This window comes from Anoplolepis gracilipes, chromosome 2, assembly GCF_047496725.1.
Source record: "Anoplolepis gracilipes chromosome 2, ASM4749672v1, whole genome shotgun sequence".
Classification (NCBI taxonomy): domain Eukaryota; kingdom Metazoa; phylum Arthropoda; class Insecta; order Hymenoptera; family Formicidae; genus Anoplolepis; species Anoplolepis gracilipes.
This window is the reverse complement of record NC_132971.1, coordinates 9,719,266-9,734,539: the sequence shown is the minus strand read 5'-3', so window position 1 is coordinate 9,734,539 and position 15,274 is coordinate 9,719,266. Positions and strand designations below refer to the sequence as shown.

Genomic DNA, 15,274 nt, shown 5'->3' with positions numbered 1-15,274 from the left:
CTTGCGGAATGTAATCAGACAGGAAATGAGGAAACTGTTGTATCTTATTCTGATGCATCAGTTGATAATGTGCAATTTGCTTTTAATAAGGCAACGTCTGAGACATCAAGTTCTTCAGACGTTACTGAATCCACTTCAAATAGTGATGATGATGTGGTAGATATTCCTCAAAATATGATTGATAATTTTCAAGAACGCCTTGCTGAAGTCTTTAGACGTAGTAGTATGTCTCATGCGCAAGCAAATACTGTTTTACAAGTTGTTCGAACACATCCTTGTTTATCCACTTTGCCAAAAGATTGTAGAACTCTTTTAAAAACTCGATGAACCGCGCATCTCACATTTAATATTGCAGGAGGTGAATATCTTAGGATTTGAGGCAGGAATTTTTTCTATACTTCAACAAATTTCTCCAGAACTGATTCCACTTGACATTTTGATGATAGATTTTAGTACAGATGGTGCGACATAGATGGACAACAATAGAAGGGCAACATTCAAATGTGACAGATACAAATTAGGATTGCAAATATTCCGCAAAGTAAACCGAAATTGTAGGTGTTTGGCGAGGTAGACTGAAACCAAGTAGCGCGAAGGAATTATTTCAGAATTTTGTAGATGAAGTTCGAGATATATTAAATTGTGGAGGAATTGCTTTCCGTAATCAATTAAAAATGATTCAATTAAAATGTTTTATAGCTGATTCTCCTGCGCGAGCTTTTGTTTTGGGTCACAAAGGCCACAGTAGTCTATTTCCGTGTTCGAAATGTTAGATTCAGGGAAATTGGCTTCATCGTGGAATAGTAGCTTATCATGGTATTCAGCATAGGCCCCGTACAGACATCACATTGATGGAGAACATTATACAGATTCTGAATCTGTTCTACTTCCTTTGGGAATGGGATTGGTAACTCAAACGGTTTTTGACTACATGCACACTGTTTGTCTTAGTGTTGTTCCCAAAATAAATAGTGCCTTTGTTGATGGAAAATATAATCCAAATCTAAAACTTTCTGCTAGATCACTTGAAAGTATGACGGCACGTCTACAGCAAGTTATGAATTATATCCCTAAGGAATTTTCGCGAAAACCGCAATTAATGAAAAAGTATGGAGGGTTTAAAGCAGGGTTGGACATTTATCCGTAAACTATAATAGTCTACACGTAAACAATGTAAAATATGTATAACATGTCATCTATGTCAACTATGAGTAATCTATGATTTAACGAAGATTTTGTGATTTTCTTTATACTTTATATTTTGTATCGTTTATCGTTTCAAGTTTTAAAGAATTATAAAAATGCCACGAAAAATTAATAAAGGCTTTTATGAGTTAAATTTTATTCCATTAAAGAAGGAAAATAAATATTATGCATATTGCACATATTGTAAAAGTGAATTAAGCAATACTGCCTTTTGTCATTTACAAGCTCACAGGTTATAATATTTCTACATTAATTTCTATATTCTATTAATATATCTTTTATATTATTATTACATAATTTAAATCATAATTATATATAAAACACATCATATTACAACTATATTATTATATATTAATATATCTAACCTAAACACATTTATAACCTAATTTAACATATTCTAAAGTTCTTAATACATCTTATCCTATTTAACACTTGTATTTTCACTTTTGTAGAACAATTTGTCAAAATAGAACTACAGAAAATTTATTTTCTGACACTGTTGATGATACATGTAACATTGATATTGAAAATACTGAAATTGTATTGCAAATAATACAGAAGAAATTGCATTTAATGAAAATGATAACATGGTCACTGGAATAGAATCTCTTCAATTTCAATTAGTTGCATCTAACTCTGCTTACAATGATAAGGAAAATCAAGTAATTATATCAGTGTATTGTCAATAGACAATCTTTATAATAATACATATTTGTTGAGTGAGAAGTAATGTGATTATATTTAGGTAATTATATTTAATCACACATTTATATCTTACGATATAAACAAAAGTTTATGTGTTGTAGATCACTATTATAAAGCAAAATAGTGAAAACAGCAAAAAAAATATTTCAACTATAACACATCTTGTAAGAGAAGATGATTCAATATCTACAACGAATCTAACAAAAAAAAAGCTTCAACTTCATTTTTAATTAAACGAAGAAAGAAGGAAGAATTGCTGAGTAAGTAAGTAAGTAAAAGAGCGAGTGGTACTACAGAGAGTCTCTGAGGTCACCTAGATCTAAAAGTTCCATTGTAACTCCCCGGTGATTGAAAATTATCCCTGCAAACCCAAGCCGGCGTTTTCCGCCAGCTTGCACAGGTTGTTTATCTTTTTGTTCTTCAGATCATCCGGTTCAAGAAACATAAACCCTAGGTGTCTGTATCTTTTGAGGACTAAGGCGGGACAGCGGCACAGGATGTGAACGCTGTCCTCTCTATCCTCTCCACATAGTCGACATGTGTCCTGTGTCGCCAGCTCCAAGATGGACATGTGAGCCCGAAGGTGCACATATCCCGTGAAGAGGCCAAGAGTAAGTCTTAGTTTCCTTCTGCTTAGAGCCAAAAGCTCGCGTGCTCTGTCTTGTGAGGGTTGACTCATCAGAGTCCTCGCTTGTCTGCAGCCCCGTCCTTCCTCCCCAGTGCCTTTGTTGAAGCTGTCCTATAATGATTATTTTGCCCAGGGCAAAAGGGACTCCTACGATCTGTTCAGCAGAGTCTTCAAGGGCGCCCGCTTTCGTTAGATCGTCCGCCACCTCATTGCCTTGGATGCCTTGATGACCCGATACCCACATTAAAGGGATGCTGCACCGTTCTTTTTACCGACAGATCGATTATTTTATTTCTGCACCAAAATATTTGTATTGGTTACATAGACAATGACAAATCTTTTTCCATTATTAAAATACGTATAGAAACATACAACGTGGTAATCGATTTATAAATAAAAGACAAAAAAAGTTAAAAAACAGAGTTGCAACATAGTTGCCGCATGTCGCGATAGGCAGCGCTACAATCTGTTTCACTTTCGTGCCTCGATCTCGAACGCGTAAAAATGCAAATTTTTGTGACCGAAATTAGTTTTATTATACTATGAAACCCATTTATAAAAATTTATTTACATTCTTTCATGCAATCCTTTGCACGGGGTAGTCATACTTTGTACATACAAGCTGTTAAACTAATGATATTATGAGACGCCAAGAGCCAACAACAGAGCGATATATATATATATATATATTTTTTTTAATTCTAAAAAAAACGTCAAATTGCATTACAAAAATATATACAAGACGAATACATATAACTGCAGAAAGAAAAAGAAAGGCGAGTATAAGTAAATGCGAAAGGAACATGTGTTCACACACATACAAATGCAGTCTCATACTTTTTTCTCTCGATTATACGTTCTATTTGTCTTTTTTTAATTATTCGCTACTAGCTCATTGTCAATTTCATGTTTCTTTTGCCCTTACTTATATGCTCTCTTCCGCTCTCTCTCTCTCTCTCTCTCTCTCTCTCTCTCTCTCTCTCTCTCTCTCTCTCTCTCTCTCTCTCTCTCTCGAAAGAAAGAAAGAAAGAAAGAAAGCATATAAGTAAAGGCAAAAGAAACATGAAATTGACAATGAGCTAGTAGCGAATAATTAAAAAAAGACAAATGGAACGTATAATCGAGAGAAAAAAGTACGAGACTGCATTTGTGTGTGTGTGAACACGTGTTCCTTTCGCATTTACTTATACTCCCTTTTCTTTCTCTTTTTCCATTCTATAGTTATATATATTCGTCTTGTATATATTTTTGTAATGTAATTTGACGTTTTTTTTAGAATTAAAAAAAATAGAAAGTTATAACCTCAATTGTAAAAAAAATATTTCTATTTTTAAAAAATATCTGCATTGTTTAGTATTTTGTAGAGAGTTATCAATTATTATATATAATTATTTTTCAAAAAATTGAAAAGAAAAACAATAAGTACGAATCCAAATACAAAAAATATACGTGACAAATTGATTTAGTGAAAACATCAAAATATTTACATTAATTCAGGGAAATATTTGTGAGGGAAGAAAATTTATATTTTTTTTTTTTTTTATGTTATGACATATGTTTTAGAGTATATCATGATATAAAATAAAAAATAAGAAAAAATTTAAAAAATCGATATTTTATTGTAAATAAAAAATAAAAACTTAGAAATAAAAAATACTTATTTCTCTCTCTTTCTATTTTATGTGCGCTTATTACATATTTCTCACCTCACACCCACACACACAAACACACACACCCACCCACACACTCACACACACACACACACACACACACCACCCACCCACCCACACACTCACACACACACTTACACACTTCACACACACACACACACACACACTCCCCACACACACACACTTACACACTTCACACACACACACACACACACACACACACACACACACACACACACACACACACACACACACACACACACACACACACACACTCCACACACACACACACACACTTACACACTCCACACACACACACACACACACGTGATATAATAATGTAAATAAAAAATTTGTCAACATACTATATGAATCATTGCACAGAAGATGAAAGTATTGTTATAAATGATTATAAATAAATATATATACAGGGTGTCCCCGAATTGGCGGATCAACTCTCGTCGGTAGATAGAGGGTGTTAAACTGAAGAAAAAAATCTTATATCATTTTGCTAAATTCGCAATAATTAATAAGATATAAATTAATAAAGATCGGCCAATCCGTGCCAGTATAAGCGTGCGGCGCGAAGAAACCTCCCAGTTGTTACTTGATACTAGGCGCGCGGCAAGACGTAAACACAGAATGCACTGTACGTGTCTCTTTAAGTACGCCCTTTGTACGTCTTTTGTATGTCCTTTGTAGAACGCTCCGCCTACTGTCTCGCCGCGCGCCTAGTATCAAATAACAAGTAGGAGGCTTCTTCGTGCCACGCGCTTATCCTGGCACGTATTGGCCGATCTTTATTAATTTATATCTCATTAATTATTGCGAATTTAGCAAAATGATATAAGATTTTTCTCTTCAGTTTAACACGTTTTATCTACCCACGAGAGTTGATCCGCCAATTCGGGGAGACCCTGTATATACATACATATATATATATATATATATATATATATAGAGAGAGAGAGAGAGAGAGAGAGAGAGAGAGAGAAATTTAAAATGATCGCGGCAAATATGGATACGTTCCTGGAAATGTTGATATTGGTGCGTACGCCACTGATGCTGGTGTCGGTGCGTATATTACTGGTGCACCAGGGGTTGGTATTGGTGCTGGTGCATATGTATCGATACTGGTGCGTACACCACTGGTGCTGGCGCCGGTGCATACGCCACTGGTACTGGCGCCGGTGCGTATGATAGCGATGCTGGTATTGGTGCCGGTGCGTATGATAGCGATGCTGGTGCTGGTATCGATGCGTACATGAGTACGTATGGATACGTTGATGGTGGCACGTATGCACCACGGACATATCTTCGTTTTTTTTTACTTTTGTTCAATCCCGTCGTACCGCTTCATTTATTCTCTGAAACATGATAAAATAAATGTTAAAAATATAAAAGATGCAAAAACACACACACACACACACATACACGCATATATATATATATATATATATATATATATATATATATATATATATATATATATACATATATATGTACGTACGGGTACCGGCAGAAATGGTGTCCGTCGACAACTTCAGCGTTACACACATACAACAGAAATCATATGTATACATATGCACTAACTTCATGTGTATGCGCGTGATCCTGAAGTTGCCGACGGACACCATTTCTGCCGTTGCGTGTACACATAAATAATTTTATTGTATTTTATTTAACTTATATATATTTCTATTTTTTTTCTCCTGGCTCACTCTGTATATACTCTGTATGCTTTTATAACTTCAATAATAAAATTTGATTAGTACATACACATTTATATAAAAATAAATTTTATTGTAAGCTCTTTATAAACTTGTTAGTCATAATTTTATAAAGTGTATATACGTTATATACATATTGGAGAATAATATAATAAAAATAGACACAATTTGAAATTTCATGTAATAAACTTCTGCAAATTTTGTAAACGTTGTATATATAAATATGTATATGTATACATATGTTATATATATTTATGCATACGTTAATATACATTTATATGTACATTTCAATACAAATTTTTTATTATTGAATTATTATGAAAACCTACAGAGTATATATGCAGAATGAGTCAGGGAAGAAATATTTTAGAAAACAAAAGTATCAAGTAAAAAAAGGATTAAACGTTTTACAAAATTAAACATAAATATTTACCTTTTGGACAAATCTGTTATTAGTTTCTTGCAGGGGTCTTTCTGCTTCCGTTCTTTTATATAATTTTTGGGGCGACATTGCCCTCATCAGTGGCATCGAGGACGATGTCCTTATCGGTGGCATCGAAGACGATATCATCGTCGCCTTTGATGCCATCATCGGCGGCACATTCGAGGTCGCTGCCGATGATGGCACACTTGAAGAAGATGCCGATCGCAACGGCGACGTCGGCGATGGCACATCTGTACATGTTGCCGACGTAGTCCTCGTAGATCCTTGACTTTTTGCTAAAAAAGAAAATTGTTTTTAATTAAAAAATATTCCATATAAATATATATATATATATATATATATATATATATATATATATATATATATATATAAATATATATATATATATATATATATATATATATACGGAGAGAGAGAGAGAGAGAGAGAGAAAGAGAGAAAAGAGAGAGACAGAAAGAGATATGTAATTGTTTTTATACGATAGGATTTTTATAATATTGATGTATATACTTACGTCTTGCCATACTTGCGCTGCTATCAATTTGTATCCAACAATCCAAGATACAAGGAACACAGTATCCAAGGAACAGGTATCTGGCGAACTCAAAGAGTATACGGCGAACTGCACACTCCACGCACCACACTAAACGTAGCACGTGCACGTGCCACGGAAAAGAACAAAAAGATCAGCCGGCTCGGCGGACGGATCGGCCGGCTCAGCGGACGATCGGCTAATCTCGGCAATATTCGTGTCGTGTTCGTACCATAGACTTAGTAGCGTAAATTTCCAAAAACGCAGCTTCTGTATTGGACACTCAACACAAAGAAGCAGGCTCACGCAACATGTTCCTTACATGCCTCTCGTGATCAGCCGGCTTTTCGATTGTTTGTAAACAACCGCGAGATCGCAATCAGAGACACGATAGCACGTGTTCGGCGATAACAATCGGTTTAGCATCGTTGGAAATAATAAAAATAATAATTTTCTCTCTCTCTCTCTCTCTCTCTGTTTCCTCTTTCTTCTAACGTAAAATACTTTTCTTATAAAAGATAAATATTACAATCTAATGAACAGATAAATTTTATTTTGCGAGCAATTTAATTAAAATAAAATTTATTAAAAAGTAATTAAATTTAACATTTTTTTAATTTAAATTTCTCTATTTTATTTTTATTATTTTTTATTAAATTCTTATTAATTTAATTAAATTATCATTATTAGTATAATAAAATTTTCAAAAACTACATTTTATCATAAAATAATCAAGTGAACAAACTGTCGCAATATAATAAATTAATTACTCAAATGTGTATAAAATATACGTAAATTTAAATTTATCTTTTCATTATAGATTATAATATTTTTCTTTTGTAAGAGAAGCATCTTGCGCTAGAAGAAAGAGAATAAAAAGAGAGAGAGAGAGAGAGAGAGAGAGAGAGAGAGAGAGAGAGAAGAGAGAGAAGGAAATAAATCCTTTTATATTCACCAAAAAGACGTTTACTTATAGAAAAATGTTTATACGTAAAGTTCGCAAATACAATGAAAACGTTTACGTAAAAATATATTTGTTTTTCTAAATATTTAGTTCATCTTTGATAACAACATAATTATATCTATGATAAATATTTATCTATAACAAAGTACATAACACAAATTACTTTATGTAGAATGTAAAGATATACTTATAAACGTTTTAAAAACGTAAAAAAAACGTGAAAATATTTGACAAACGATTCAAATAAAAATATTTATGATAATTATATATATTATATATGTATATAGGGCATTCCATACCAGTTGGACAATTGTTTTTCTGTTGATTTTATTTGCTTTATTTTTTTTATATATTATTGTTTTTGTACTTATTGAAAATAGTTCCCATGATTTTTTTGAGATTTTTATTTCTATCCATACTCGAGTTATGAATTAGAGAAAGAAATTGATAAAAAAATTTCAAATACCTATTACTTGAAGAAGATTAAAGATATTGAAAAACATTAAAATATATTTTTTTAAATATTTTTACAATGTTTTAGTCAATTTTAACCGAAATTATATTAAATTGACTAATAAAATATTGTTAAATTGTTTTTAAAAAATTTTTTCAATTTTTTTTTAAATACATAAAAAAATGACTACCTTATTAATTAACAATATCTTTATTCTTTTTCAAGTAATAGTTATTTAAAATTTATTTTTATTTTTGTCTGTAATTCATAACTCGAGTGTGGGTAGAGATAAAAATCTAAAAAAAATCATAGAAACTACAATACTTTCAATAAGTACAAAAACATAAAAATATAAAGCAAAGAAAATAAACGAAAAAAAATTATATATATATATTGTAATATATAAATCATTATGCACAATAGCAAGTTTATATGTAAACATTTCCTACAAGTAAATGTTTTTTTTTGTCGTGAATGTAAGCGGATAAATACGTTTATACATATACAAGGTGTTTGGTAATAACTGTATCAACGCAGGACGTATCCTCTGGTCAATTTAGAGACGATTTTTCCTTGTTGAAATATCAATAATTTTAAAATCAGAGCTGTAGTAATTATTATTTTCTCGTTTACGCGCAAATAATATCTATTACGCGCATGAGCGGGCAGATCGCGCGCATCGCGTACTGCTATACATACTTTGTTCGCGGTAATAACGCGAGAAAACGTGTTACTCGTTGCGACGTGTTTACGGAGTATACGTGTAGTAAAGTGTTGTGATAGGATTTTTTGTTGTGTTGTTGTATGTTGTTAGTGTTTTTGACTTTAGACAAAGTGAGAGTGATGGGAAAGAAGTATAATGAGAAATGTTTGTCTCTCACTCGCCGCAGAGTTTCATTCAAGAAAGGATGGATAAAAAGGTTAGTTAACAAAATTTTATATACTATACAGAGCTTGGGTTCGGCAAAGCAAATCTGAAGCCTCTTTTGACACATTCTGTCTGTTATTTACTGCAATTGAACAAAAATAGAGTAAAGTAAGAGAGCACAACGTCTCAGATTTGCTTTGCCAAACCCAGGCAGAGTATCTGTATTCCAAGCTTTGGGTGCGTAAAAATTAAAAATAAATGTCCTAATAATATTTGCAAATGTGCTCGTTTTTGCTTTATTTATATTCATTAGGTACATATTTGAGAATTTTGATTTACTCTACAAAATTTTATATTTAGCAATATTTATTTCATGATACTTTCCGATAAATTTTAGTACTACTTTACATTTCTGTACCACATTTTTTGTTTGCATTATTATGAAATAAAATATATAATAAAGAAAAAAAAGTTCCCTAAAATAAAATTATAAATAAACGTAACATTGCATCCTGCTTACTTTTATTTGTTTAGATTTACATCTCTCTTGTTCTGTTACGAATTATATTTCAATTATTATTCTTCAAAAATATACATGTAAATTCATTACACCTGTGACAATATATCGCATACATAAACGTTGAATATACTAATATTCTTATTGTGATTTTCTACAACACAAAGAAAAAATGAGTAAATGTGTAAAAATTATTTTTTTCATAGTTTGATCTTCTTTACACAACCAAAGTTTTGATATTTCGAGACATGCTGTATTAAATTTCTGGAAATTTTTGTATTCTTTTTTATAAAAATTTTATATATAATAATACTAATTATATAAATAATTTATTATATATTATTTTAAATTTTTAAATAAAAAAAAAATTTTTAATTAATTTAATAAATTTTAAATAAAATTATTATAAATTATTATAATTATAAATTAAATTTAAATTGTTTTTTTAATGAATAACATTTTTTATATTTTTTTATTTCTTATTTATATATTATTGTTTTATAATTATTATATTTAAAAAAAAAATTTTTAATATATTACACAGAGTTTTCGCAAAATTCAGAAACAGCCAAATATTCCGAAAATAAAACCTTTTAGAGAAAAATTTAAAAAGTAAAATATATCGTTATAAGTTAGAGATTAAAGTCGCTAGTATTTAATTGTAAACAACGGGTTAATTAAAACGATCTGACTAGCCACAACCATTCGATTTATTCACACGACGTTTCGACCATATGGTTGTGATCCTTTTCAAGTGTAACTATAAAGAAAATATATAACGGATCAAAAATTATATGGATACAATTTATACCGAATTAAACGCAAATAATACAATATAATGTCGTTAAAAAACTAGTCTACTCACAATTTTTTAACGACATTATTTTGTATTGTTTGCGTTTAATTCGGTATAAATTGTATCCATATAATTTTTGATCCGTTATATATTTTCTTTATAGTTATACTTGAAAAGGACCACAACCATATGGTCGAAACGTCGTGTGAATAAATCGAATGGTTTTGGCTAGTCAGATCGTTTTAATTAACCCATTGTTTAAAATATATCGTATATTTTATTGATTCAAATATATTTTTGCAACTAGTTTCTTTGCAAGTGTTGAAATAAATATATTTTGTAGTATATTCTTTCTCAGTGTAACAATTAAATAGTAACTAATAATTATAATGAAAAAACTACGCTTTTGACAAAATTTTGTTTCTTTACATAATTTCATATATTTTTTTCAATGTAACTAAAAAATAGCTGCTTATGAGTTCGGTACAGCAGGCAGGCAGGGACGACAAAACACGCGTCATGAAACTAATAATCGCATTAGATGCTCAATATCATTGCACAAGATTGTATTGAAGTTTATTGAATTATTATGTATATCTATACAATTTTATACAAGGTGTCCATGACCACCCATACCAGCCGAATATTTTAAAACAAAGCGCGACAGACAAAAATGTTTCACAAACAAAAGTTGTAGGATTAGTAACGCATTACGTAGCAATATTAGTATCACCTTGAAAGTGTTGTCAAGGTCATATAAAAATTATATTGAAATTTTTAAATGGAAAGCCCTATTTTTTATTGCACATTCGTGTAGCTTATCTCGAGAGCTTTTCAACACACTATGGTTAAATATTTTTTTATTAAGTATTTTTGGAGATGTAAAGCTTCAAAGTTACAGTATTTTGACATAAAACACAAAATATCTCAGAAAATATTCATTTGTCGATAATCTTATCCTAATACTTTTATGCATAGAATAATGAGACGAATCAACTGGTGTAAAGAAAACACCTAGTTGTTTTAAAGAAAAAATGTGTAACTACTTGTTCATATTTTTTCTAGACAACCAAGTGTTTTCTTTACACCAGTTGATTCTCATTATTCTGTGCATAAAAGTAATAGGGTAAGTTTATCGAAAAATGAATATTTGCTGAGATATTTTGTGTTTTATGTCAAAAAACTGTAACTTTGAAGCTTTATATCTCAAAAAATACTTAATAAAAAATATTTAACCATAGTATGTTGAAAGCTCTCGAGATAAGCTACGAATGTGCAATAAAAAGTAGGGCTTTCCATTAAAAAATTTCAATATAATTTTTTCATGACCTTGACAACACTCTTCAAGGTCATATTAATATTGCTACGTAATGCATTACTTTAAACCTTGCAACTTTTCTCTGAAACATTTTTTCATTTTTTCCATATTTTTCGAGATTATTTGCCTGAAACAATTAAAATAAAACACTTGGTATAATAAAAATATAAAGTTTCATACATTATACATAGTTTTATATATTTCAATTTATTAAAAACAGAACGACTTATGCATTTCATTGAGTATAGAGTAACAAGATTATTAATAAAGAAGGATATTTATATCAAAATAAAATAAAGTTAACAACATTGAACATTGATGTGTAATATATAATTAGAAATGCATAAATCTTTCTTGTATTTTTTTAGCTAACTTGAAAACAAAATTTCTGAAAAAAATTTATTAAAAAATTGTTTTGTTTATATATAATAAAATTATATAGTAGTAGTAGTAGTAATATAAATAGTAGTTTTACTATTACAGTAGTTAGTACCAGAGGCGATCTATTCGTGTGCTGGTTATATAAAATCCAGAGGCGATCTATTCGTGTGCTGGTTGTATAAAATCCACAGGCGATCTATTCGTGTGCTGGTTGTATAAAATCCAGAGGCGGTCTATTCGTGTGCTAGTAACTTTAAAAAATATAATACCACATGTGGTTTGCATGTGCGCTTTTTAGTATTTGTTGTCAAAGCATTATCTATTTTATCAATAATAAATTATTTTAATTATTATAATTTATCTAAATAATTCATTTTTAGTAGTACAAGTGAATAAAGATTTAAACTAAAGACTGTACGTTTGAGATTTTATGTTTTCGAAGAATATTTTAATATTTTTATAAAAATATTTAACAAAATACTAATCTATTAATTTTTCTTTGCAGGCGAAAGTTATTAGTGAATCAGAAGAGAGAGCAAGACATAAAAAACTTATTGTCGGAGATGTGCCAAATTGTTAGCAATGAATCCATTGATTTTGAGAAATCGATTGTATTTCCCAATGAATTTAAAAGCTTTTAAAACAAAACAACACTATAATACAGGTATGTATAATGTCGAACAAGATGTTCGATTTTTAAAAAATAGCAAAGAATTAATTAACTCGAGAAGCATTGAAGATGTTAGCAATGAATCCGTCGACTTTAAAAAATCGGTAGAGTCATTTCCCGATATGACGGATTCAAATATCCAAACAATGCAATGTCACGAGTCAAATACAGATATGTATGTCGAACAAGATATTCGACTTTTTGAAGATAATGAAGAATTAATTGATTCGAGAAGCGGAGGCTTTTAGCGATAAATCCATCGATTTTGAAAAATCGATACAACTATTTACCGATACGATGGATTCGAAAATCATGTATCAGGAATCAAATACAGGTATATCTAATGTAGAGCTAAATGTAGAATTTAGCAATGATAAATATTCCGAAAGCATGGATATTGATGATTCAAATGATTCCAAAAGAATGCATTATGAATCCATTGATTTTGAAAAATCGGTACAATCATTTCCCGATACAATGGATATCCAAGAAATGCAATGCCAGGAGTCAAATACAGATATATCCAATGTAGAAAATGGTGTCGAAGATGACGAATATTTTGTTATTGAAAAGATTGAAAAGGATTGTTTGGATAAAGATGATATCAAAGAAAATTTGTCTTAAGGCCGTCGCATTGTCGACTTGGCTTTTCTATGGAAAGAAATCCGTAGAGAATATCAACATTCAAAAGGAGTAGAGTGTGGATTTAATTCTTGGATACTCGTAAACTCTTGTCGTCTTGGGTTTAAGACGCAGTTTTTCTTTTATTGCAAAACGTGCCATTACAAAACTACCATTTGGTCAGAATCCACAGAGCCGGAAACATTAGACATTCATACGGCTACTGTAGTAGGAACAATTACAGGTGGAATTGGTTTTGCTCAGCTGGAAGAGCTATGTGCAGCCATGAATATTCCATCTATGTCCGAAAAAACTTATATAAAAAATCGAGACAATATAATCGATGACTTTGAGAAAACAGCCTTAGAAAATATGAAAATGACTGCCGAAGCTGAAAAACAATTAACTCTCGAGAAAAACGAAACTATAAACGGCATTCCGTATATAACCGTAGTGGCAGATGGTAGTTGGGGGAAGAGATCGTACGGTACCACCTATGATTCACTTTCCGGTGTTGGCGCTATACTTAGTTACCGCACGAAAAAAGTACTTTTCGTTGGTGTCCGCAACAAATACTGCTGTATCTGTGATTTTGCGGAACGAAACGGAACAAAAAATCATAAATGTTACAAAAATTTCGATCGTAATGAGAGCTCTACACGCATGGAGAGCGACGCCATTGTAGAAGGTTTCAAAAAGAGCCTCGAAATGCATGGATTAATCTATAGAACACTTATTGCCGATGGTGATAGTAGCGTTTATCAGTCCATCGTTGATAGCAAACCGTATAGCGAACAAAAGGTTACTGTTAAAAAAATAGAATGCACCAATCATTTGTTTCGCAATCTGTGCAAAAAGTTGAAAAATGTAACAGGAACAACTCAACAAAAAGGTGTGAGTAGAAAGCGTGGTTTTGTTTTGCTACGAAATGTTGTAAAAAACAACATATTGAATACACGAAGAGAGATAATAAAAGCAATCAATTTGCGAAAAGAAGAAAATACACCTGAACATAAGATGGCTATGGAATTACAAAAAGATATACTTAATATTCCTAGCCATATATTTGGCGAACATGAATAATGTAAGGAACGCGGTATAAGTGACTGTGATGAAACAAATAAAAATTACGTACCGTCTCTCAAAAAGCACGATCTTTATCAAAAAGTAGAACAAGCTATAAATTTTTTTTTGAGCGGATATTCAGACAGTTTATTGCTACAAGTCACTAATAATCCTGCTGAATCGTTCAACGCGCAAATCTGCAAAGAAATTCTTGGAAAACGTGTCAATCAATCTAACAAAGGTGATTATAATGTTAAAGTAGCGGGATCAGTTGTGCAACATAATACCCAACAAGTTCTCACGGAAATGCATAAAAGTATGGGTACAAATGTTCCTGCCCTTGTCGAGACTCTGGAAAAGTGACGGCAGGCAAGAACCAAAGAATCTCGAAAGGGAAAATCAAAAAAATATAAAAAAGAAAAAAGGACAGATAGTTATTATGGTCCGAAATCACGAAAACCAGATCTTCCACCTGATGTTTTTGAGTAGCTTCGAAAAAATCATTTGGAAAAGTTGTCTGACAATGGGAAAAATTGGAAACAAATCGAACGTGATACAACGAATCAAAGTGAATCAGATTTGTGGCAGTCGTTGAGACAGGAAATGTTGACAGCGTCTAATTTTGGAATCGTATGTCGCATGAAACCGACATCTTGTAGTGCAACTGTAAAGAACATTTTGTTTCCTACGTCTATTGATACCGC

General features: G+C 31.2%; 1 protein-coding gene across 1 annotated transcript; it reads right to left on the bottom strand.

Annotated features, from left to right (window-relative positions):
• Positions 1 to 5,484: 5,484 nt before the first annotated feature.
• LOC140676590 (uncharacterized) lies at positions 5,485 to 7,070 on the bottom strand. The gene is made up of 3 exons (XM_072911781.1): positions 6,899 to 7,070; positions 6,373 to 6,659; positions 5,485 to 5,576 (listed from the first exon to the last, which is right to left on the bottom strand). The coding sequence occupies exons 1-3, from the start codon at positions 6,906 to 6,908 to the stop codon at positions 5,547 to 5,549; spliced, it is 327 nt and encodes a 108-aa protein (XP_072767882.1). The 5' UTR covers positions 6,909 to 7,070; the 3' UTR covers positions 5,485 to 5,546.
• Positions 7,071 to 15,274: the final 8,204 nt, after the last annotated feature.